The sequence below is a fragment of the Eretmochelys imbricata genome, chromosome 3 (genome assembly GCF_965152235.1).
Source record: "Eretmochelys imbricata isolate rEreImb1 chromosome 3, rEreImb1.hap1, whole genome shotgun sequence".
NCBI classification, from domain to species: domain Eukaryota; kingdom Metazoa; phylum Chordata; order Testudines; family Cheloniidae; genus Eretmochelys; species Eretmochelys imbricata.
The window spans coordinates 105483434-105506506 of NC_135574.1; the positions used below are offsets into that span (position 1 = coordinate 105483434).

General features: G+C 44.6%; 1 protein-coding gene across 1 annotated transcript in view; it reads left to right on the forward strand.

The window, feature by feature from the left end:
• The first annotated feature begins 6479 nt into the window (after positions 1–6479).
• Positions 6480–23073, forward strand: part of ARFGEF3 (ARFGEF family member 3) — a 115446-nt gene continuing 98852 nt past the window's right edge. Inside the window, exons 1-2 of the mRNA XM_077813112.1 lie at positions 6480–6564; positions 8942–8996. Coding sequence (XP_077669238.1) covers positions 6480–6564; positions 8942–8996 — 140 coding nt within the window. The remainder of the gene's footprint in view (positions 6565–8941; positions 8997–23073) is intronic.

The following is a 23073-nucleotide window of genomic DNA, read 5'->3' on the forward strand; positions in this document are numbered from 1 at the left end:
CATAAAATGTTTATTTGGTGTAGAAGTGTATATTTTTAATATAAAGTTTAAATATAAAGATTCATACCTAAATTTAAAAAGTCCCTTTCTGGATCCCACCTGTTGTGAGGTAGAAACTGTGCCTTCTTTTATTTCTGGCATGGTGAGGACAATTGTGGGTGCCAGTGCTTCCAAAAACAAATAATACAGTCAGTCTAATGAACTTTGAACCCTCAGCACACAGCCACAAACAGGCTGAATACATTTTGGAAGTGAAGAATCAGGGTAATTGTAAGGGGAGAGGAAGGCAACATGGGGATGGGTTTGGGTGGTGGTCAGGGGGGTTTGGAAGTGTGGGGGAGGATTGACGCTAAAGAGGCTGGGCTTATTAATGAATTTATGAATGTTAGAAATAAATATCCATATCTTAAATACCCATAAATCCCTTCACTTTGTACTTAAAACACTTTCATTTAAAGCCAGACTGCAGCCACCGTTGCAAGGCCTCCCCAGATCTTGGGTTCCAATGCATAGGGGATAAGTAGATGCTGCATGCATGCTACTCCTTCCATTGAACAGGTGAGTGTAGAAAGGAAAGGAGTGGGATACGCCTTGGCCCTGGTAACCTTACTCCAGATGTGAAGTAAATTACTGCATTTCTTTAAAGGGCACAATTAACTGCCCCACATTATGCTGTCTCAGCTCTTCTAGCTGACTCACAGAAGGGAGTAGTAGTCCCATGGAACCGGTGTCTGAAATGGTTCTCTATTCAATGGCTAGTGAACAGGAGCAGCTAACAGGGGAGTTTTCTGTGTAAAAGAGTGACTATGTGATTCTTGGGGGGTGAGTTTGTTGTCCTTAAGTTTGTTTGTTTGTTGTGTGCTTGCTGCTCTACAGAAGTATATAGTGTGGTCTGTTGGTTTGGAGGGCCATGTGCTGAGCCTAGCAGCCTGCTAGGCAAGGCTCAGCGCTTCTCAGTGAGACTTTGATCCCTAAGCCCTTTAGCACCTATTAACCCTGAGCCAGGGGGCGGGGCTACTCAGGAAGAACAGGGGTTTAAAAAGCCAGTTCCTGAGTTGTCAGAGGAGCTAATGAACAGGAGGGAGTTCTCCAGGTAGAGGACAAGGTAACCAGTTTTTCAGGGGGCCTTTAACTCAGGAACCCCTCAGTCAAATGATCCCAAATTTGGATCACTAATGCTACCCTGTGCCTCTATAATGGACACCAAATTTCAAAGCAAGCTAATTAATCATTCAGATTTTAGAGCACTTACAAGAGCCAAGTTTTATATATATAAAATGGTGGGAATAGAAACCTTTTAGCTGTTTTTTCATGAGCAGTGTAAAAATGTGTATATTGTTTTCAATTTGGGTCCCCCAAAGATTTAATGGGTGCCATGTATTACCTTGTGTAAAACTTGACAGATTGAGACCATTTTGAGCTGCGCCTCATCATAAGAACATAAGAATGGCCATACTGGGTCAGACCAAAGGTCCATCTATCCCAGAATCCTATCTGCCAACAGTGGCCAATGCCAGGTGCGCCAGAGGGAATGAACAGATCAGGTAATCATGAAGTGATCCAAACTCTGTCGCCCAGTCCCAGCTTCTGGCAAATGGAGGCTAGAGACACCATCCCTGCCCATCCTGGCTAATAGCCACTGATGGAGCTATCCTCCAGGAACTTATCTTGTTTTTTTGAACCCTGTTATAGTCTTGGCCTTCACAACATCCTCTGGCAAGGAGTTCCACAGACTGACTGTGTGTTGTGTTAAAAAATACTTCCATTTGTTTGTTTTAAATCTGCTGCCTATTAATTTCATTTGGTGACCCCTAGTTCTTGTGTTATGAGAAGGACTAATTAACACTTCCTTCTTTACTTTCTCCATACCAGTCATGATTTTATAAACCTCTATCATATCCCCCTTTAGTTGTCTCTTTTCCAAGCTGAAAAGTCCCAGTCTTATTAATCTCTTTCATACTGAAGCCGTTCCATACCCCTAATCATTTTTGTTGCCCTTTTCTCAACCTTTTCCAATTCCAATATATCTTTTGAGATGGGGCGACCACATCTGCACACAGTATTCAAGATGTGGGCGTACCATGGATTTATATAAAGGCAGTATGATATTTTCTGTCTTATCTATCTCTTTCTTAATGATTCCCAACCTTCTGTTAGCTATTTTGACTGCCGCTGTACAGCGAGTGGATGTTTTCAGAGAACTATCCACAATGACTCCAAGATCTCTCTCTTGAGTGGTAACAGCTAATTTAGACCCCATCATTTTATAGTTGGGATTATGTTTTCCAATGTGCATTACTTTGCATTTATTAGCATTGAATTTCATCTGCCCAGTCACCCAGTGTTGTGAGATTCTTTTGTAGCTCTTCATAGTCTGCCTGGGACTTAACTAGTTTGATCTTTAGCTCTAGGCAAAAAAACAAATTATTTAGAAATATTTTTTAAAAATGGCTTTCTGGGGGCAGAGGGGGGTTTAAATCTCCTAAACTCCTGGCTCAAATGACTCCAAATCTGCATCTTTAATCTTACCCTGCACCCTCCTGAGGCACACCAAATTTCAAAGAAATCCTACTAAGCACAGCAATTTAAAGGTCAAATCTAAGTCCTCTAAAACAGATGTCTTGATGGTATCTGAATTATAGCAGTACTGGTGTGTTGCTATAATGCAGGAAGCTGGGAGAGTGGCTTACATCATTGAGAGAGCATGTTTATAGACATAGTGGTTAGAGTGAAAAAACAATAATTGTTATCTAACAATTCAGACTCCTGCAAGTACAGAACACAGTCACAAAAAACAAGTGTTATACAAGAGATAGGTATTAATTACTCATTATTTTAAAGAGACATGGTAACCTAAATATGGCTCCAGAGTAAATGCTATAAAACAAACTTTAAAAGAATCTAAAACCAAGACAAATGTATACACAACTTTTAAAAGGTGCCCAATGGAAACAATAAGAAAAGGAGTACTTGTGGCACCTTAGAAACTAACAAATTTATTTGAGCATAAGCTTTCGTGAGCTACAGCTTTCTTAAACATTGCTTTGCAATGCTTCAACCCCAAACTTTGGAGCACTACATATATGTCAGTGAAACTGATTATAAACAAATGAAATTGTCCTTACTCATTTTCATAGTCAAACAAAGAAAAAAACACAAGGTAAACAAAGAGCATCAGCAGTGACCAGACCATTAGATTGGTAAAATACACATTGATTTTTGATGGTGAAAGAATTTGATAAGGAACATAAATACACATGCTGCAGATAGTTTGAAAACTTCTGCTCAGGGCACAGCATTAGTCAAAAAGTCTAACAGAATGTTAGCAACTATTAGGAAAGGGATAGAAAATAAGACAGAAAATATCATAATGCTCTGCTCATGAGATCAGCCAATCATGCTCGCTCTCCGGCCACAGTCCATCCCCTTCTGTCTCCTCCCAGGCTAGGAAATCCTGGAAAAGGTTCAGAGAAGGGTAGCAAAAAAAAAAAAAAAAATCAAGGGTATGGAATGGCTTCTTTATGAGGAGAGAGTGAAAAGGTTAGCATTCTTCAGCTTAGAAAAGAGACAGATATGATAGAAATCTATAAAATAATGAACAGTGTGGAAAAAAAGTGTTATTTACACCTTTTCACAATATAGAACTAGGAGTCACCCAATTAAATTAATAGGCAGAAGGTTTAAAACAAACATAAGGAAGTACTTTTTCACACAACACCAGGGGTGAAAGTAAGTTCGAGGACTTACCCGTACGCCGGAGTCCTGAGAAGGGGGCGTGGCCTCAACCAGAAGAGGCAGGGCCTTAAATCCCCAGGGCCCTTTAAATCTTGATTTAAAGGGCCAGGGCTCCAGCTGCGGTAGTGGCAGCTGGGAGCCCAAGGCCCTTTAAATCACCCCCGAGCTACCAGCTGCAGAGGCAGCTGGGAGCCCCAGGGCTCGGGGGCAATTTAAAGGGCCCAGGGCTCCAGCTGCCACTATCGCAGTGGCGTCCCGGGGCCTTTAAATCACTGAGGAGCCCTGGGGACTCCCGGCTGCCACCGCTACCCAGGGCCTCTGGGCTCTGCAGAGCTTTAAAGGGCCTGGGGCTCTGCTGTGGTAGCAGCTGCCGGAGCGCCGACCCCTTTAAATCCCCGCCTGAGCCCTGCTGCCCAAGCCCTGGGGTAGTGGTGACCGGGCTCCATCGGGGATTTAAAGGGCTCCGGGGCTCCAGCCGCCGCTACCGCCCCTGCCCTTTAAATGCCCGCTGGAGCCCCACTGCCACTACCCCAGGGCTTCGGCAGCAGGGCTCCGGCGGGGATTTAAAGGGCCGGGGCGGTAGCGGCAGCTGGAGCTCCGGGGCTCTTTAAATCCCTGCCAGAGCCCCACCACTGCTGCTCCCCCAGGGCTCGGGCAGCAGGGCTCAGGCCAGGATTTAAAGGGCCCCAGAGGGATAGCAGCAGCTGGAGCTCCAGGGCCCTTTAAATCCCTGCCACCGCTATCCTGGGTCTCGGGCAGCAGGGTTCAGGCTGGGATTTAAAGGGCCCCAGGGCAGTAGCAGTGGCTGGAGCTCTGGGGACCTTTAAATCCCCGCCAGAGCCCTGCCACTGCTACCCCAGGGCTCAGGCAGCAGGGCTCAGGCCGGGATTTAAAGGGCCCCGGGGGTGGGGGTAGCAGCGGCTGGCGCTCCAGGGCCCTTTAAATCCCCACCGCAGCCCCACTGCCACTACCCCAGGGCTTTAAATTGCCCTCTCGGAAAGCCGGTCCTGGTACGGCTCACCGGCTCTTACCGGTATGCCGTACTGGGACTTACCGGCTTACTTTCACCTCTGCACAACACACAATTAACATGTGGAACTCATTGCCATGGGATGTTGTGATGGTCAAAAATAAAACTGGGTTTAATAAAGAACTAGATACGTTCATGGAGGATCGGTCCGTCAACTGATGGCTATTAGCCAGGACAGTTAGGGATGCAACCCCAGGCTTGGGGACCTAAGCCCGTGACTGTCAGAAGCTGGGAGGGGAAGACAGTGGTGTGGATCACTCTAAAATTGCCCTGTTCTGTACACTCCACCTGACGCACCTGGCATTGGCCACTTGGAGACAGGATACTGGGCTAGATAGACCTTTGCTCTGACCCAGTATGGGCATTTTTATGCTTTATTTACAACTTATGGTTTCAAGATGGACACTATTCCTTTAAACTAATGCCGCAAGCACACAACAGGGAATTGTTAGGTATTACGGCTTGCTCCTTATCCCACTGAAAACGGTGAGATTTTGGCCACCGACATCAAAGGCAGCAGGGTTAGGCGGCCCTAAATGCACAATGAAAACAGGCCGGGGGTTTCTTAGTGCCCTAAGTAATCTCCAGGGAGAGCGTTTCAATGCTGCCGGCGCACACAGGGACGGCAAGAGGAGGCGACTGCCTTGGGCTGGAAATGCGCAGGGAATGGCAACAAGCGTCGTGACAGTTCACTGTGGCTAGGGGCTGTGCTGTCTTTCTTTTTCTTTTTTGAAGCAGAAAAAAATTTATTTGCGTAACACATTTACACAAATCACCAAAGAAGATAAAACAAAACTATGCAACAAAACAAAAGCAAACGCAATGTATAACACAGCAGCCTTCAGGGGAGAGAAGTGTTCAGGCTTGCCTGGGCCCAGAGTTCGGGGGCTTCCTCGACACTCATGGTCTTCCACGCCCTCGAGTTACCTAGTGCCACGCCCGGTGTCACCAACTATTCCTCTCCTGAGAGTGCCCGACAATATGGGCATGGCTGCAGGGCGGGCAGTTTGGGGTGGGGGGAGGACGGGACGTCCACTCACGTGTGAAAGGGCCCCTCCTAGGTGGCGGTGGTGATGGTATCCACAGCGGCAAGGGCTGGGGTCTCTCCCGCTTCCCCTCAATCAAAGGGTCAGACGGAGGGAACCGGACGGGGTCACCAAGCAGAGAACCTCGGACAGCGCCCACCGCGCCTCAAAGGCGTCAAGGGAGTGGGTGGAAGGGGCTGTGCTGTCGGCAAGCCCTCCGCTGTGCCTCAGAACCGGCCTTTGCCCCCGCGCCCCTGAGCCACGTACTCACAGGGCCCTACGTTTGGAGCGGAGAGACCCGCACTTCAGGTGTGCCCTGCGGCTCAGCCGGGCCACGCCGCCTGCGCGCGCTCTCCCGCCGCGGGCCGCCCCCTCCCCGGCCAGCCAATCCTCGGCCACCTTCTCCCGGAGCCCCGCCGGGCGGGGCTGAGGGTTCGGCCTCCTCAGGGCCGCAGCGCCGCCTGCCGCAGCCCGGCGGCACCGCAGGGACCTGCCCGCTGGGGAAGCCGGCAAGGGCGGGGGAGGCGGCGGCACATGACGTGTCTCCGTCATGGAGCTCAGCGTGATTCATCCACAGCAGCGGCGCGCCAGGAGCGGGATGCTGCGCCCCGTCCCCGCTTAGAGCCGGGCCAGGGGCCAGCCCCGCTCTCTGCCCTGCCGTCTCCTTGCGCGGGGTGCAGCGTCCCAAGATGGAAGAAATCCTGAGGAAGCTGCAGAAGGAAGCGTCGGGGAACAAACACAAAGCGATCAAGGAGAGCTGCGGCTGGGCCATTGGTAAGGAAGCGGGCAAGGCAAGGGGGCGCCTGCCCCATCCCGCCCCCGCGACAGAGCGCAGGCAGCCCCCTGCTTCGCCCGGCTCCCATTATGGATACGCTGTTAATGTATTTGCAGTGTCCCCCCCCCCCCCCGTGCACGCGCGGTGCCTGCGAAATCTCTACCTTTCCCCCATTGATTTAAAGGCACCCCAAGCCATAGCTGTCCTAAAGTATTTTTACCTCCCCCGTACCCCCCTTTGGAGGCTCTAACGTACATATTGCTATCGATTTGTTGGCCTTCAGCGTGAGCTCCAATCGTTCAGGAAAGCCGAGCTGACTGCAGTGTTTCCTTTTCCAGCCGGGGCGCAGACAGGCTTAAGTAGGATTGCTTTTAATGATCTGTTTTTCGAGCTGCATATATGAGCTTGCAGGTATATGACTCAGTGGTTCACCACTGCTGGAAGGCTGATGTGAGCCCACTGCAGGCAGTTTCCTTGCACTTGTAGCATCACTGGTTTTATTGAAATTAGGTTTATTGCATTTGCCTTAGTTGCCAGGTAAGTAAATTCTTTTGTCAGGCTTTCGTTGTAAAACTGTTCAGAAGGGAATGACCCAAAGAGTGCCTGGTTGACACAGCACTGGGGAGCTGACATGGTCCAGCATAGACTGTATAGGGTTAGCTATTAACATATGAAAGGCTGTTAACTACTGCTAATGAAATTTGAAAAGGACATAATGAGGACAGCTGTTGAGGTTGCAGTACTTCTGGGTAGAGGAATTACTCATCTCTCAAGCTAATGTCCCTTCTGTAAAAAAAAAAAAAATGCTTTTGATTTTACTATTTTCAGTGCATCATCATCTCAAGTTCAGATGCATTCTAATTGCTGTGAATCACATGATATGTTAAAACTAGAGAGAATAAAAAATGAATACACTTACGTTTCATTGGCAGGTTACTTATTCTTATCCCTCAAACGTATATGTTGTGATTCAATCATCTGATGTCATTTTTAAAAGTACAGGTTGCCCTGTGTGGCCAAACCGTGCTTTGCTAGAGCCCAGTGATTTCAGAGAAAATCCATATTTTCATATTGGTACCTAGACAGGACTGTGAGTGGCACAATATAAATACGTGTATAAACAGCTATTCATTTGCTTTTCATTTGATATGTAGTTTTCCCCTTTCCAGACTCAAACCACCATAAGCATATTTTATGGATTTTTTTAGTATTTATATTAAGGGAACTGTGTGTTTGGTGATCACATTGAAATTATTAACACCTTTCTTTGAGAGGAAGATTTGGTAGACCCTTAAGTTATTTCACTGGAAAGAGAAGGAATATTTTACTAGTCTAAAGTGCCAGCGATAGAGATGCTGAGCAAACAAGATGATTGCAGAACCACTGCTTGTTTTAATAACATGCAACATTCAGTCTACGATAACACTGAATTCTTTAAAAATATGTATCTTCCATACAAGGATAAGGCTGGTTGGGCTGTATACCAAGTACAGTACATCGGAAGTATTTTTTCTTAGTTCTCAGTGAGCTCATACATAAGGTGTCCTTTGATGAATGTGCTTTCTGTTACAATGCAACTTTTTTGTACTGTGACTTCTCAACCGCTAATTTATGGTGAGAGGTCAGTTCTGAGAGCACCTCACTGCACATACCTTGTTAACTACCTAATAAAACGAGTGCCTGTTTTAGTGAAAATGAACCAAGTGTAATGAGCTGCACACAAATTTTCAGAGAGAGGTTGTGACTCGAGAGAGAGTTCAAGCAACATAAGTCAGTGGTGGGGTTGATCTATACAAGGGCTGTCAAGTGATTTAAAAATTAATTGCATGATTAAACAATAATAGAATACCATTTATTTAAATATTTTGGGATGTCTTCTACATTTTCAAATATATTGATTTCAATTACAACACAGAATACAAAGTGTATAGTGCTCACTTTCTTTTTATTTTTGAATACAAATATTTGCACTGAAAAAACAAAAGAAACAGTATATTTCAATTCACCTAATACAAGCTGATTTTGGAACAGTGTCCGCACGCAGACTTGGACTGAAATAATTAAATCATTTGTAATCCACAGCTGCTGCTGTTTTGGTGCAAGTTTGTAGATAGACTACCCTGTTCCAGGGTCCTGTATATGTCACCATGCTGACATCTAGAAGGGTTCCCTACAATGAGAAAAGCACTCAATACCTCACACAGGATGAGGCCCACAGAGAATTTTTTGAAATTATAAGTTGTAAGTTAACTGTCAGTGCTATTGATAGGAGTCAGGTTTGGGAACAATAATTCAAAACTGTGGAAATGTACAGTATCTAGATCCTGAATACATTGTCTCCTTTAACATTCTTATTCTTATTCTTCACTCATACAGAAACTTTGGAATCTTCTGATGCTGCTGCTACCAAGATCCCTCCATACAAGCTGAGGTAAGGAAACATAAATGTCTTGGATCATGTGACGCCATGGGTATTGGCAAAGCCTGCAAAAATGGTCAGAAATGGACAGAAGTATATTACTGATGTTCAGTGAGAAAGGAAAGCTGGACTGTGGCAGGATGACACTCATGATGGAAGCCTGCTTATTCTCACTGCTCCTTTCAGTCTGATATACTGTACTGTTAAATCTGGATCATTCAGTGAGTGCTGGAAATTAGATTGGGACAGGCAGTGTGGTCTTGGGGATAGAACAATGGGTTGGGACTCAGGAAACCTAGTGTTGGTTTTGCCACTGGCCTGCTGAGTGACCTTGGGCAAGTCACTGAATCATTTTGTGCCTCAGTAAGTTCAACAAAAGCAAGGATAAAGATACTGACTTCCTTTGTAAAGCACCTTGAGATCACCTGATGAAAAATGCTATATAAGAGCTAAGTATTATTATTTTAGTTATTCGGTCTTCCATATTATAAAGTGGCAGTGAACTCTCACTGTTAGCCAAGCAGTATATTGAAATTGAGAAAAGAAATATTGTTTCCAAATGGTCACTTTTTAGGTTTGAAATCCCTGGTCTGTCATTTCAGTTTGAGTTTTAGTTCATAAGTTCCTTTAGGGTTCCTTAGCAAATCTAAGCTTTTACCTTGTCAACACAAGACTTTTTTTTTTTTCCTGACAGATCTCGCTGCATTGTTATCCCAGGTGCAGTTGCACGGGTGGTAGCGACATCAGGAGTGCTAGGCTAGACGAGGCTCTGGCAGCTGCCAGTGCTTTTACTACCACATCATTGAAACTTGGTCAGAACAGGGCCAAATAGAATGGTTTTAAAACCGATAGCAGCCGCCATAGGAGCCTTTCCTGCACTAGCATTGCCAAGTGACTGGAGCTGTGGCAGAGGGAGCAGTTTTTTCAGAAAGAAGCCTAGTTATAGATCCCCTTTGTGAGCCATCTTGCACCCTAAACCTCTGATCTTGCCTTCAAAATTCACTGTCAGTGGCATGTTTTTTTTCCTCTTACAATCGTCTGGAGGTGTATGCGGATTGTCTGGCATAGGGTACAGCGGGCTGGGGAAAGATAATTCCATTTTGCGGAGGATTTTGATATTTTGAAAGCTGATTTCATTCCGATTTGGATTCAAACATTTCACAATCTTCCATGAAAGGGACAGGTGACCCAGCTCTGGGGCAGTCAGCATGGTGGACTGCCCTGGAGCCGTGGACCCTGGGAGCCTAGGCTGCTGAGAAGCCACAAGCCTAGGAATTTGGGAGCTAACTCTTCCAAGCTACTTCCTCTTCAGTCAGACTGGTGAGCTAAAGGGCAATTGGGAATCTGCAGGCCTGCCCTGGCTGAGCTGGGATCTGGAGCTCCCAGGGCTTCCAGGTTCTGGCTCCTTGTCAGACTGCCTGGTGAGCTGTGGAGGAGCCAGGTGTCTGGAAGTGCTCTGAGTCCTGGCTAACCTGAGGGCCTCAGAGATTTGGAACATGGCTTCCAGGTTCCTGGTTCCTCATCAGATCGCCTGATGGGCTGAAAGGGAACCAAGATTCTGGGAGCCCCACTCAGTGGCAGCCCACTAGCTGAGTTTCAGAAGAGCCTGGGATGAGAGCTTAGGAGCTGGGGCTCTCAGGGCTTCCAGGCTGTTGGCTCCCTGTCATAGAATCATAGAACTGTAGAATTGGAAGGGACCTCAACAGGTCATTTAGCCCAGCCTCCTGAAATCATGGCAGGACTACATAATAACTAGACCATTCCTGACAGGTGTTTTGTCTAACCTGTTCTTAAAAATATCTAATGATGGAGATTCCACAACCTCCCTAGGCAATTTGTTCCAGTGCTTAACCACCCTGACAGTGTTTTTCCTAATGTCCAACCTAAAGTTCCCTTGCTGCGATTTAAGTCCATTGCTTCTTGTCCTAGCCTGAGAGGTTAAAATGAACAATTCTTCTCCCTCTTCCTTGTAACAACCTTTTATGTATTTGAAAACTGTTATTGTTTATCACATATACACAATTTTTTCACTCTTCCCTGGTAGGTCATGTTTTCTATACCTCTAATCATTTTTGTTGCTCTTCTCTGGACTTTCTCCAGTTTGTCCACATCTTTCCTGAAATGTGGCGCACAGAACTGGACACTATACTCCAACTGACGCCTTATCAGCATGGAGTAGAGCGGAAGAATTACTTCTCATGTCTTGCTTACAACACTCCTGCTAATACATCCCAGATGTTTGCTGCTTTTTTTTTTTTCCAACAGTGTTTACATTATTGACTCATATTTAGCTTTTGATGCACTCTGACCCTCAGATCCTTTTCTGCAGTACTCCTTCCTAGGCAGTCATTTCCCATTTTGTATGTGTGCAACTGATTGTTCCTTCCTAAGTGGTGTACTTTGCATTTTTCCTTATTGAATTTCATCCTGTTTACTTCAGACCATTTCCCAGTTTGTTCAGATCATTTTGAATTTTAATCTCATCCTCCAAAGCACTTTTAACCCCTCCCAGCTTCGTGTGGTCCTCAAACTTTATATATATACTCTCTATGCCATTATCTAAATCATTTATGAAGATAGTGAAGAGAACTGGACCCAGGACTGATCCCTGCGGGACTCCACTCCATATGTCCTTTCAGCTTGACTGATGACTACTCTCTGGGAACAGTTTTCCAACCAGTTATTGAGCCACCTTGTAGTAGCTCCATCTAGGTTGTATTTCCCTAGTTTATGAGAAGGTCCTATGAGACCTTATCAAAAGCCTTACTAAAATCAAGATATACTACATCTACCGCTTCCCCCCATCAAAGAAAGCTGCCATCCTGCCAAGAGCCGTGTGGGCATGCTGGCAGGAAAACAGCTTCCACTGCAAATTTGTTAAAAACAAACCAACTCCACAAAATGTTTCAATTTCAATGCATCAGCATTCTCAGAATTTCCAACCAACTCTAATAACTTCAAATGCAACGTATTGGGAACATTGGGAATCTGGGAACAGATTTGTTACTCTTCCAAGATGCACTCGGCAAATGTACGTGTAGAGTTGCGGGATCGGAGATCCAGTTATGCCTCTATAATTCATCGTGTGCCCAGGGACAAACTAAAGCAGCCTAGAGGTTGCTCTGATATATGCCAGTGGATACAATCCCTGTGGAACCATATGTCTGTACAGAACTGGCAGAGTGCATCTTGCTCTGCTTCATCCCACGGACACTCTCTCCCATCCAGACATGCAGTCTGTATCAGAATGGAGAGCAGGGGACAGCTGGGGTAGGAGCCAGCTATTCTGCTTCATGCCAGCTGAGAACTCCACCACACCTGAGTAATTTTCAGGTGACCTGTTAGGGTCAGTTTACCCTGCTTTGTGTCATGGCTGAAGTGGAAGGAGTAAGGCTGGCCCTTTATCTTCCCATCTGTGGCATAGTTTGCTCACTGTAGTTGGTTTTTTTTCACGCTAATCCTTGTGATGGTGTTACGTAGGGTTGTCCTCATTTCCAGCCTTTCCACAGATCAGCTTTTTCATTTGCTCATCATCGCTTAAGAACTCTTTTGCCCCAGCATTATTAATGTGAATTGGCTTTTCCATTGCAAATGCTAATTTTTTGGAACCAGAAGTCTTGACAACTTCAGCTGTGGTGAATTGAAATCTAACCTACAGATCTATCAGGAATGATGTAATTATTTGGTTCTACAAAAAATGTAATGTGTGTATAAAACGTTTGGTGTTGGGCCCTAGGTGTCAAAACACCAGCTGCCACGCTGAATGCTCTGATGCTTCCTGGGAGTACCCAGGGCACTGAGGCACCTTGTACTTGCCCTTAGCGTGAGAAAGCCTTGTCTCTGGCTGCTGGGGATCTTCTCCCCTACCCCACAGGCAACACAAGCACTGCCCTCTAGGCCTTTGCAGGCTCTGCTGTGACTCTACAGGTTAGGAATAGGCACAGTCCACCCCTCAAGACCTCCGTACCTTTCCCTGAAGTATCCTGCCATGGACCACTGGTCATGTGCAGTATTCACAGATTCACTGTTCCCAAAGCAACTGTACACCCCAGCTTATCAGTTCCACCCCAGATCCCCACTCTGCTTAATACACAGTGCTTAGATTTGTTTTCGGAGAAATGAGATATACGTTTATTTAACAAAGGACAGAGATTCAAGAAATGGCAAGTAGACGTTTTGGAAACAAATGGTTACGTATAAAATACAAACTTAACATGCATTTAGAGCCTAGACTTGACTGACTAGATACTCTCATATCTTGTAGAATTTGTCTCACTCCAAAATCCTTGTGGAGTTTTATAGCTAAGCTGCGGTGACCCTCCTTTTGTGAGACAGACGTATCAGCTTCCTAGGTGAAGGATCCAGTGTGGTTTTTTTGCCCCCCCAAGATATACCAAGTCCTATCCTTTGTCTTTATTCATAAACAGGACATGCCCGGCTGTTTGTTTCATTTTGTAGACTTCCTCTCATAGATTTTGCAATCACTTATTTAGCCTGTGGCTCAGTACAAATAGGCATAAATTGTGAGGTATACAATACACAAATGACCAGACAGGGAGATAGGTGTGTGTTATCTCTTGCCTGAAAGGAACATTTCTGAAGCACACCACCTCCTGGTGACCTGCCTTAATTCCAAGACCATAAGAACATAATTTTCTGTATAGCATAACTCCTTAAATATTATTATGTCGACCTGTGGACAATTAGCTCTCAGTAGAGCTGTTACATGCCACTTTTCGGTGAACTATTATGCCTAATAAGAATACTGTACAAAATTCTGGCAATAATACAGTCTTCTTACAATGTCAGTGAAAGAACTGCATTCACTAACAATCTATCTAGGGCCGTACCAAATTTACAGCCATTCAAAACACATCATAGACTGTGAAATCTGCCCCTCCTCCCACCCCGCCCCGAGAAATCTGGTCTTTTGTGTGCTTTTACCCTATACTATTCAGCATTTCTCAAACTGTGGATTCTGACCCAAAAGGGAGTTGCAGGGGGGTTGCAGTGTTATTTTACAGGGTTGTGGTATTGCCACGCTTACTTCTGTGCTGCCTTCAGAGCTGGGCGGCTAGAGAGCAGCAGCTGTTAGCTAGGTGCTCATCTCTGAAGGCAGCGCCCCGCCAGCAGCAGCACAGAAATAAGGGGGGCAAGACCATACCATGCCATCCTTCTGTGCTGCTGCTGGCAGTGGCTCTGCCTTCAGAGCTGGGCTCCCTGCCAGCAGCCGCTGTTTTCCAGCTCTGAAGGCAGCGTCGCCGCCACCAGCAGTAGCACAGAAATGAAGGTAGCAGAACCGCAACCCCCATGACGACAACCTTGTGACCCCCCCCCCACAACTCCTTTTGGGGTCAGGACCCCTAGAAATACAACACTGTGAAATTTCACATTTAACTAGCTGAAATCATGAAATTTACGATTTTTTTTCAATACTCTGATCATGGAATTAATTAAAATGGACCGTGAATTTGGTAGGGCCCTAACTATATCAAATCCAGTGAGCCAGATGGAGCTAAGATGGTTTATGTTGGACCCAAAGAGTCTAGAGATCTGATTTGACATTGTGGAGGGGATGCTCTCCAATTGGCTTTAAGATTACTCTTAAAAAAACAAAGGAAATTGAGTGTACAAAAACTACATTAGAAGAACATTAAGGATGTGCCTGATTCCAGCAAAGTGAAGGCAATTTTGATGTACACCTGCTGTTCTATTCTTAGCTCACCCTGTTGGGTTGCGCCTGTGTATTATTGAACATATGGCATGTTAGATCAAATGGTTTCCTGAGGCCTTTGCAACAAATGAGTGAAGTCTGCTGCAGCTTTTGGATCATGGCTTCTTCCAAGGCAACCTCAGCACTTCCCAGATGAAATACCTATTACACAGGACAAAACCTGAGGTGTATTTTGCCCCACAGCCCAGTTATGTTCAGCAGAGTTGGAGAGTTAAGGAAGGAGTGGCAGCCTTGAATGTCACAGCTTTACTTAGTTTAAATGAGACCCATTGGGGTTCATCTTCCCAGCACAAAGTAGGGAGATTCAACTCCCCTTGACATTAATAGGGGTTAAATGCTTGAAAACCACTGTGAAAATTAACCCAGTTGAGGGACTGCAATTGTAATGTCTTACTTCCTAACAAAAATACCCAGCTCCTGACACTGAGGCCTTTCATTTCCCCGCTGAACATGTACATGGGTTTTCTCACACTACTCTGTCAGTGTGGCTCAGCTCTATCCCAAGGGGACAGCACCTAGGGGTGGGAAAGGCGACGTGCCCATTCTGTCCAATGAGGGCATCGAATAGAAAGACAGGAAGGCTTGGGGTGAAAGTGATCTGAGTTTGGTTCCCGGTTGTGCTGTGTCTTTCTATGCAACCTTGGACATATCACCTAACCTCTCTGTGACTCGGTTCTCCATCTGTAAAATGATGATAATGCTTCCCTAACTCACGGGGGTTGTGAAGATAAATACATCATCACGTGGGGGCTTTATGAATACCTAAATAGATAAAATGGAGGGACTATTTTTAATGGCTACATCTGTCCAAGAGAAAGTGGCCTAAGATAAAGGGTTGCCAACCCTCCAGGATTGGCCTGGAGTCTCCAAGAATTAAAGATTAATCTTTAATTAAAGATTGTCATGTGATGAAACTTCCAGGAATCCAGCCAACCAAAACTGGCAACCCTAATAACTTCATATAGCCCAGCAGCCAGCCCTCTGATTCTAATGGCTTAGTTGCTACTCAGCTGAGCTAGATTCCTACTGGCATATTCAGGGTGAAAAGCTCTATATCCTATTGCGAAACACCTGAGCTATCCCATCTTCTCTATTAAGTGTCTAATTTCTAGTCATGTTTAATGGTCTACTAACAATAACTGAACTGAAATAGAAAATGGGCCCTTAGTGAGGGCTGTGAGCCATACCGTGGAGTAAAAGGTACATAGGTGCTGGAACTAGGGGTGCTGGGGGTGCTGCAGTACCCCCTGGATTGAAGTGCGTTCCATTATCTACAGGGTTTGAAGTTTGGTTCAATGGCTCTCAGCACCCTCACTATAAAAATTGTTCTAGCACCCCTGTAAAGGAAGGAACCAGAATGAGTTTACTAATGCAGAAATGTAGCTGCTGTAGTTCTTTTAATTGCTATCTTCAACCTTCATCGGTGATAGCTAAAGGGGGTTAATGCTGGGGCAAATTTTTGTGCACATAAAAAGGCAAAGCCACCTTACCGAAAATTTACCCCTCAGTACACTTTGGAGACTTGTCTTTTTTGCCCTGTATGTTTTATGTGTACAATGCTTCTACCTTGGCCGGGCAATTTAGCATTAGAAAATATTACTCTTTTTTTTTTTTCTCCTAAAGTGATTTCCTCAGAGCTCTAAGGTATATTTCCACAACCCCCAAGTTTTTCACTACCTGAATGTCAAGTCCCTTTCATCTAACTTTTCTTCTCTCCAAGAAGGGGTATTTAATGGCTTATTACCTCCTGCCAACCCACAGAAGTGTCACTGTCGACCTTGCTCTGAACTATTACATGGAACTTGTGTATCAGTAGTGTCCCACCCCTAGCATGTGGTGAGGCACTGGGGGAAGACATGCATGCTCAGGTTCTCAGCTGGTGTAAATTGGCATAGCTCCATTGCTGTCAGGGGAACTACGCTGATTCACACCAGCTGAGAATCTAACCCTCAATTTTTACAGTGACAGGTAGGAGATGGATCAGTGTGTGTTGTTAGCATAATGAATAATTAGGGCCCTACCTAATTCACAGCCATGAAAAACACATCATGGACCGTGAAATCTGGTCTCTCCCCATGAGATCTGGTCTTTTGTGTGCTTTTACCCTATACTATACAGATTTCACAGGGGAGACCAGCGTTTGGGGGGAGGGATAGCTCAGTTGTTTGAGCATTAGCCTGCTAAACCCAGGGTTGTGAGTTCAATCCTTGAGGAGGCCATTTAGGGATCTGGGGCAAAAATTGGGGATTGGTCCTGCTTTGAGCAGGGGGTTGGACTAGAAGATCTCCTGAGGTCCCTTCCAACCCTGAGATTCTGTGATCCTCAAATCGGAGGTGCTGACCCAAAAGGGAGTTGCAGAGGGATCATGAGGTTATTTTAGGGGTGTCACGGTATTCCCACCCTTACTTCTGTGTTGCCTTCAGAGCTGGGTGGCCGGAGAATGGCAGCTGTTGGCCGGGTTCCCAGCTCTGCAAGCAGCAGCACAGAAGTAAGGGTGGCCATGCCATGCCATGCCATGCCATCCTTAGTATTGTGCTGCTGCGGGCCGCGGCTCTGCCTTCAGAGCTGGGATCCTGGCCAGCAGCCGCTGCTCACCAGCTGCGGTGCTCTGAAGGCAGCGCCGCTGCCAGCAGCAGCACAGAAGTAAGGGTAGCAGTACTGCAAACCCCTCCCCCCCCACAATAACCCTGCAATACCCCCCCCAGCTCCTTTTTGGGTCAAGACCCCTACAATTACAACATTGTGAAATTTCATATTTAAATAGCTGAAATCATGACATTTAGGATTTTAAAAATTCTGCGATCATGAAATTGACCAAAATGGACTGTGAATTTGGTAGGGCCTCATGAATAATATAGTATGCCTTCATTGCTCAGCAAAGGTTCTCCAAATGCGTTATAAGCACTCATTTATTAAACTTCACAATACTTTGTTATGCCGTGTATTATGGTGCCCAGTTTAGAGATGTGTAAACTGGAACATAGAGAGGATATCCCGAAATTTTCAGACCTGTCCACTAATTTTGGTGTTTAGTAAAGAGACGTCTGGGCCCTGATTTTTCAGAGAGGGTGAGTTCATTTCAACTGTATTTACTAGTGCTCAGCACCAACAGAAATCAGACTCTTAGGTATTTTATGTTGGGCATCCGCATTTAATGAATACTTTTGAAAAATTTGGCCTAAGCAATTATTTGATAAGGTCAGAACTCGTGAGCCCTGACTCCCATGCCCCTCCTCTAACCATGATACTGTGGCCACCTTCTTCCTTCTAGTGAGCTTTGTTAGGTTATACACCCCCAACAGCAACACCCCAAATAAAACTAAACTGGATATTGCCAGTGCTAGCTATAAATTGATAAAAGCATGTTAAAGGGAAAAGTGACCAAGCAAATTTAAAAAATAATCTGGCAGCAACTCTCAGCAGCACCGTAGACTTGCTGATTAGTGTGCCTGGTGGTTTCAAACACCCACTTTGCAGGCTGGATCCATCCTGCTTGGCATATTTCTGTGGCCTCCTTGGCATATTCAGATTCCAAAGAATCTCAACTTTAATTAAAAAAAAAAAGTTTCTAGCTCTTATGGTTGCAAATATAATCTTCTAGTGAGAACCATTTGTAAACTTATGCACTGTTGTCTGCCTGAGTATGCAGATAGCCTGAATTAATGCATCTGAGATGTGTGAACTCCTGTACTGCCTATTAATGTCACTGGGGTATTGACTCTAAAGCCTAAAGGTGACAATTTAAACATCAGAACTGACTTAGCAGATGGGATGAGTAAGTGGATCGGAAGAGCAAGTGGGAATTCGAAATTGCCTGAGGGAAGGGAATGCAAAGAGGGGGAAAGGGCAAAAGTAGCAGCGATCCTAAATGTGAACATATTTTCCCACTGAATAATGTTGAATGTGATGGTAGGTACTGAATGAATAATAAATGACGACTTAGAATTTAGTTACAAATAAGGGGCCTTGATCTTTTTATAAACCTCCCACTGATATCAGAGCATATCTAATCATTAGGGCCCTACCAAATTCATGGCCATGGAAAAAATGTGTCACAGATCATGAAATCTGGTCTTTCTTTTGTGTATTTTTAACCTATGCTATACAGATTTTTTTTTTTTTAAATCCTATGACCGTGAAATTGACCAAAATGGACCGTGAATTCGGTAGGGCCCTACTAATCATCACAGTGGTGAAAAAGCTCCTGGAGCCACAAATGCCATCTACATTAGGGCTCCCAACATTACTAGCCCCAGCGCAGCTGAATTATTGTTAGCACCAGCCGTGTAGATGAAGCTCCAGAAATGTTTCATTAAGAATGGGCCTCACCTGTCCTACAGGCCATCATTCCTGGGAGCAGAGGGGGATAGTGTTTAATGTTGGTTGGAAAAGTTTAGCTGCACAAGTGATCATTGTTGAAGGAATGACCCATTCCAGAATTTAGAAGCAACTAAGATGGAGGGATATTCATTGATGGGCACAGAAATCCATGTAACACAAGGAAAAGATTATTTTTCTATCATTGCTATCAGTTTCAGCCTGAGAATTTTCCATAAGACCATTAGGAATACTTCTCCCTGGCGAGTAGCTTAGCAGCTGTTCATCGTTCTCAATGATGAAAGGCAAATGTTTTGCAGTTCCAGTCAGATGTATTTCTGTGATGCTGGTCTACAGTGCGCTGCATACTACAGGCTCTGTGCTCATACAGTCTGCAGACCACTTGTGGCCATGGACCATTTGTTTTCATAGCCCTTTGTTGATATTCATCAGCAGAGAAGTTTAAAATAAGTTCCTTATTTAGTTCCCTTCAAAACAGCTGTGATTCACCAGATGTTTGGTTGTGGACCCCTCCCCTCAGTTCTTAGCCCTTTACTTCTCCTAGGTTGTAACTCTTTTCAGACTCATTTCAACCAGGTCTGCTGCTGTCCACCTCCATCTTATCTTCTCTGCCTCTTTGTTTATGTACCTTTTGGTTTAGCACACTCCTCCTCTGATCATGATTCAGCTGCAAGTGCCTTCCCCAGGCTGCCGGGCAGAATCACAGCCTTTAATAGCATGTGGGCTGGCTAGCCAGCCACTTCTCAGGGTGTTAGAGAGATGTTGGGGATGGATCTGCACACTTTTAGGGGAAAAAGGATGTTTCTGTGGTTAAGGCACAGGGAAGGGACGTGGGAGATCTGTGTTAATTCTGGGCTCTGCCACAGATTCTGTGTGATGTTGAATTTCACTGAGCCTTAACGGGGATATTAAACTCCCCACTTTACAGACTAAAAAAGCTTAAAACAGGCCATTTCCTAATGCACAGAAAATACATTGCATGTTTGGTTTCTTTTAATCCTTGTTTGCTTAGGAAAGTAATGCTTTTTTTATTGTTGAATACACTGAGGCCCAGTGAGTGTAAATGCACAATGCATGGCAAATGTGGTGTTTAAACAACTCTGTTTATTTTAATAGCCATCCTTTAGATCTGCTAAGATTTAAGACTGTTTGCATTGCTGCTAAAGCTGAATGCAGTCCCAAAACACAGGACTAACCTTTTAAAACTCAGCCTGTAATAATTGGAAATGCAACTCATCCTCTCTTGTCTCCTCTGAGCATTTTTTGATTGTATGGCCCCAGGTTTGCTTACACAGTGGACAAATTAGCATAGAATTCATCCAGCTCATCATGCAGGGTCTGGGAGTGAAGAATATTTGAAGTGTCAAAACAAGAGACTTAACCAAAAAGAGTTTTTCATTCCTTTATTGTGGAGAGTCCAGATTCCCACTAAATATGCTCCTGGCTCTAACCCTGGAGGGGGCAATGGAAAATGTTTGTGTTGTACAATGTAGTTAATAGTGAGTGAACTCTTAAGATTGTCATGATCGGTTGGAAGAAATTATTGCAGATTGCGGAATCTTTTTACATAATGGAAATGTTAATGTTTGATTGAATTGTACTCGGTGAATGCATGGCAAAAAATATTTATTATAGTTATGGTCCCAACCAACAACTGGCCCCATTGTGCTAGACGAATATTAAGAGACGGTTCCTTCCCAGAAGAGCTTGCAATCTGGACAGTCAATGGACCGAGAAAAAAAGATTTGTCATGGGTATCGCTTTAACTGGGGAGCAGTGCTTTCCATTGTTAGAGAGAACTGGTTTGGATTTGACCAAGTTCTTAGCCTTTTAAAATGGCATACCGGGCATGTACAGGAAATCTTTTAGCTAGGGTCAAAAGGTTCACCAATAAGGATGGATTCGCTGACCCTTATCACACATTCACGCTCTATTTCAGCTAATACTCTCTTAAATCTCGCTCTTATGCTCTTGGAGAAACACTGAAGAAACTTAATAGCTGCAAATAAAATAGGCAATAAATACATAAAGGATACTGGTTGTCTTATAATAAATGGCCCTTTGGGATTTGTGTGTGCCATCAGATTCCTTAAGAACAGAGTTAGCTGGAGTCAGTTACCCATCGTACACACAGTGCAAAGAAAGAAGAGTTTTTGGGAGGGATGTGGTAGGAAAACAATTAGAAATGTATCAAAAAGAAGCTCCGCTGGAGATTAAGGACATCCTGGTTATTTCTTTTGGCCTTGTCCTCAGACTGACGCATTTTAATATTGTGATGTATGTTTTCTTTGTTGCTCTTTCCTCACCTTTTCCTTTGTACAGTACTGCTACCCTCTGAGCAATAGTACATTATGTGCCTAATGTTCTTTCATCTTGACAGTAGTGTCAAGCTGCTGGCTGGCTGGACTCTGTCTGTATTTAAATAGAGATGTTATTAAGGGGCATAGCAAAGCAGCTAATAATCTTAGAAACTATCTCAAGATGGGTGACTGTTTCACAGTTATTTAATTATGATAGCCAATATGAATTCTGTAGTCTCTGTTGCTTTAGGTTGTACAGTAGATTAACTAGTTTATTCAAGTCTGTCTTTCCCACAAGGGCCGTTACACTTCTGTGATGGCAGCTCAGATTCTGGTGGACATTATGTAAATGAAAATGTTCTTGTATTGTCTTCTGTATTCTTTTGCTTGTCTGCTTTATGTTTAATGGGGATATTAGCTGTGGTACCCTTCCAAAATTCCAGATTGGATAAGCGTGTGAGGCCCAGCTAACACACACTCCATTAAGATTCAGGTTTCAGAGTAACAGCCGTGTTAGTCTGTATTCGCAAAAAGAAAAGGAGTACTTGTGGTACCTTAGAGACTAACCAATTTATTTGAACATAAGCTTTCGTGAGCTACAGCTCGCTTCATCAGATGCATACCATATGCATCCGATGAAGCGAGCTGTAGCTCACGAAAGCTTGTGCTCAAATAAATTGGTTAGTCTCTAAGGTGCCACAAGTACTCCTTTTCATTAAGATTCAGTTAGATATGCTTCCTCTCCTAAACTGCACTGTGGTAAACAGCGGTTGTGTTCCACCCCAGAAGCATTTATGTTTCAGAGGTGGGTAATGTGGTTCTTCTATGTATATAGTTTATAAAGCAAAAGGAGAGGAGCAGATACATGGAGCAAGGGGTGAAGGGGAGAGGAAATGCTGGGAAAGACAGCAGGGAGAATTCTCTACTGGAAAGAAGGCATGAAGGGGAGAGAGAGGGAGCTCCACAGAGGAACAGCATTGGGCCAGTGGGGAGGGGAAGGCAAAGGGCATCCCGTGCCTCATAGATAAGAGGAATCCCCAGGGTGAACAGGAGAAAGCAGTGTGGAGCACACGAGGCAGGACTTATAGCATACAGCACGTTGCAAATACCAGTACAGGTGGGAAGCACATGGAGGGTACACATATTCGCCTTTCTTAAATGATCAAAATCACAAAACAGCTTTTTGGGAGTGGATTTCCTGTGTAAACATGTGTATTGTGGATTTGATTAACCAGGTACTGTGTTTTACAAGTGAGAGGGTGGCACCAGGAAGAGCGGGATAAAAGGAACCTCAGGTGGGGGGGAAAAAAGCAAAATAGGGTAAGAAATCCCATAAAGATGTTGCAGGTGGACTCACATCCCAAGGAGTTGCTGTGGCTCACCCATTTAGTTTGTTAGGAGAGAGGTGAGCCTTTGGGGGAGGAATATGGATTTTGGTGGAAGCCACTGTATATCTGGGTAAGCATCCACAGCGAAATCCTGGCCCTGTGGATACTAATGGCAAAACTCCAACTGACTTCAATTGGTATGACGGTGTCACCGTCCAACTTGAGGATCCTAAACCCCAAAGCTTAGAAGTTTGAACTGTTTTTTTCCATCACTGCTTTTTATGTATTTTTTGCAACATTGATGCTGGCTTTGTGCATGCTCTCTTTTTTTAAAAAAAATTTCGGTGTTGTCTCATTGTAATGCAGGATAATCTTGTAATGATGCAATA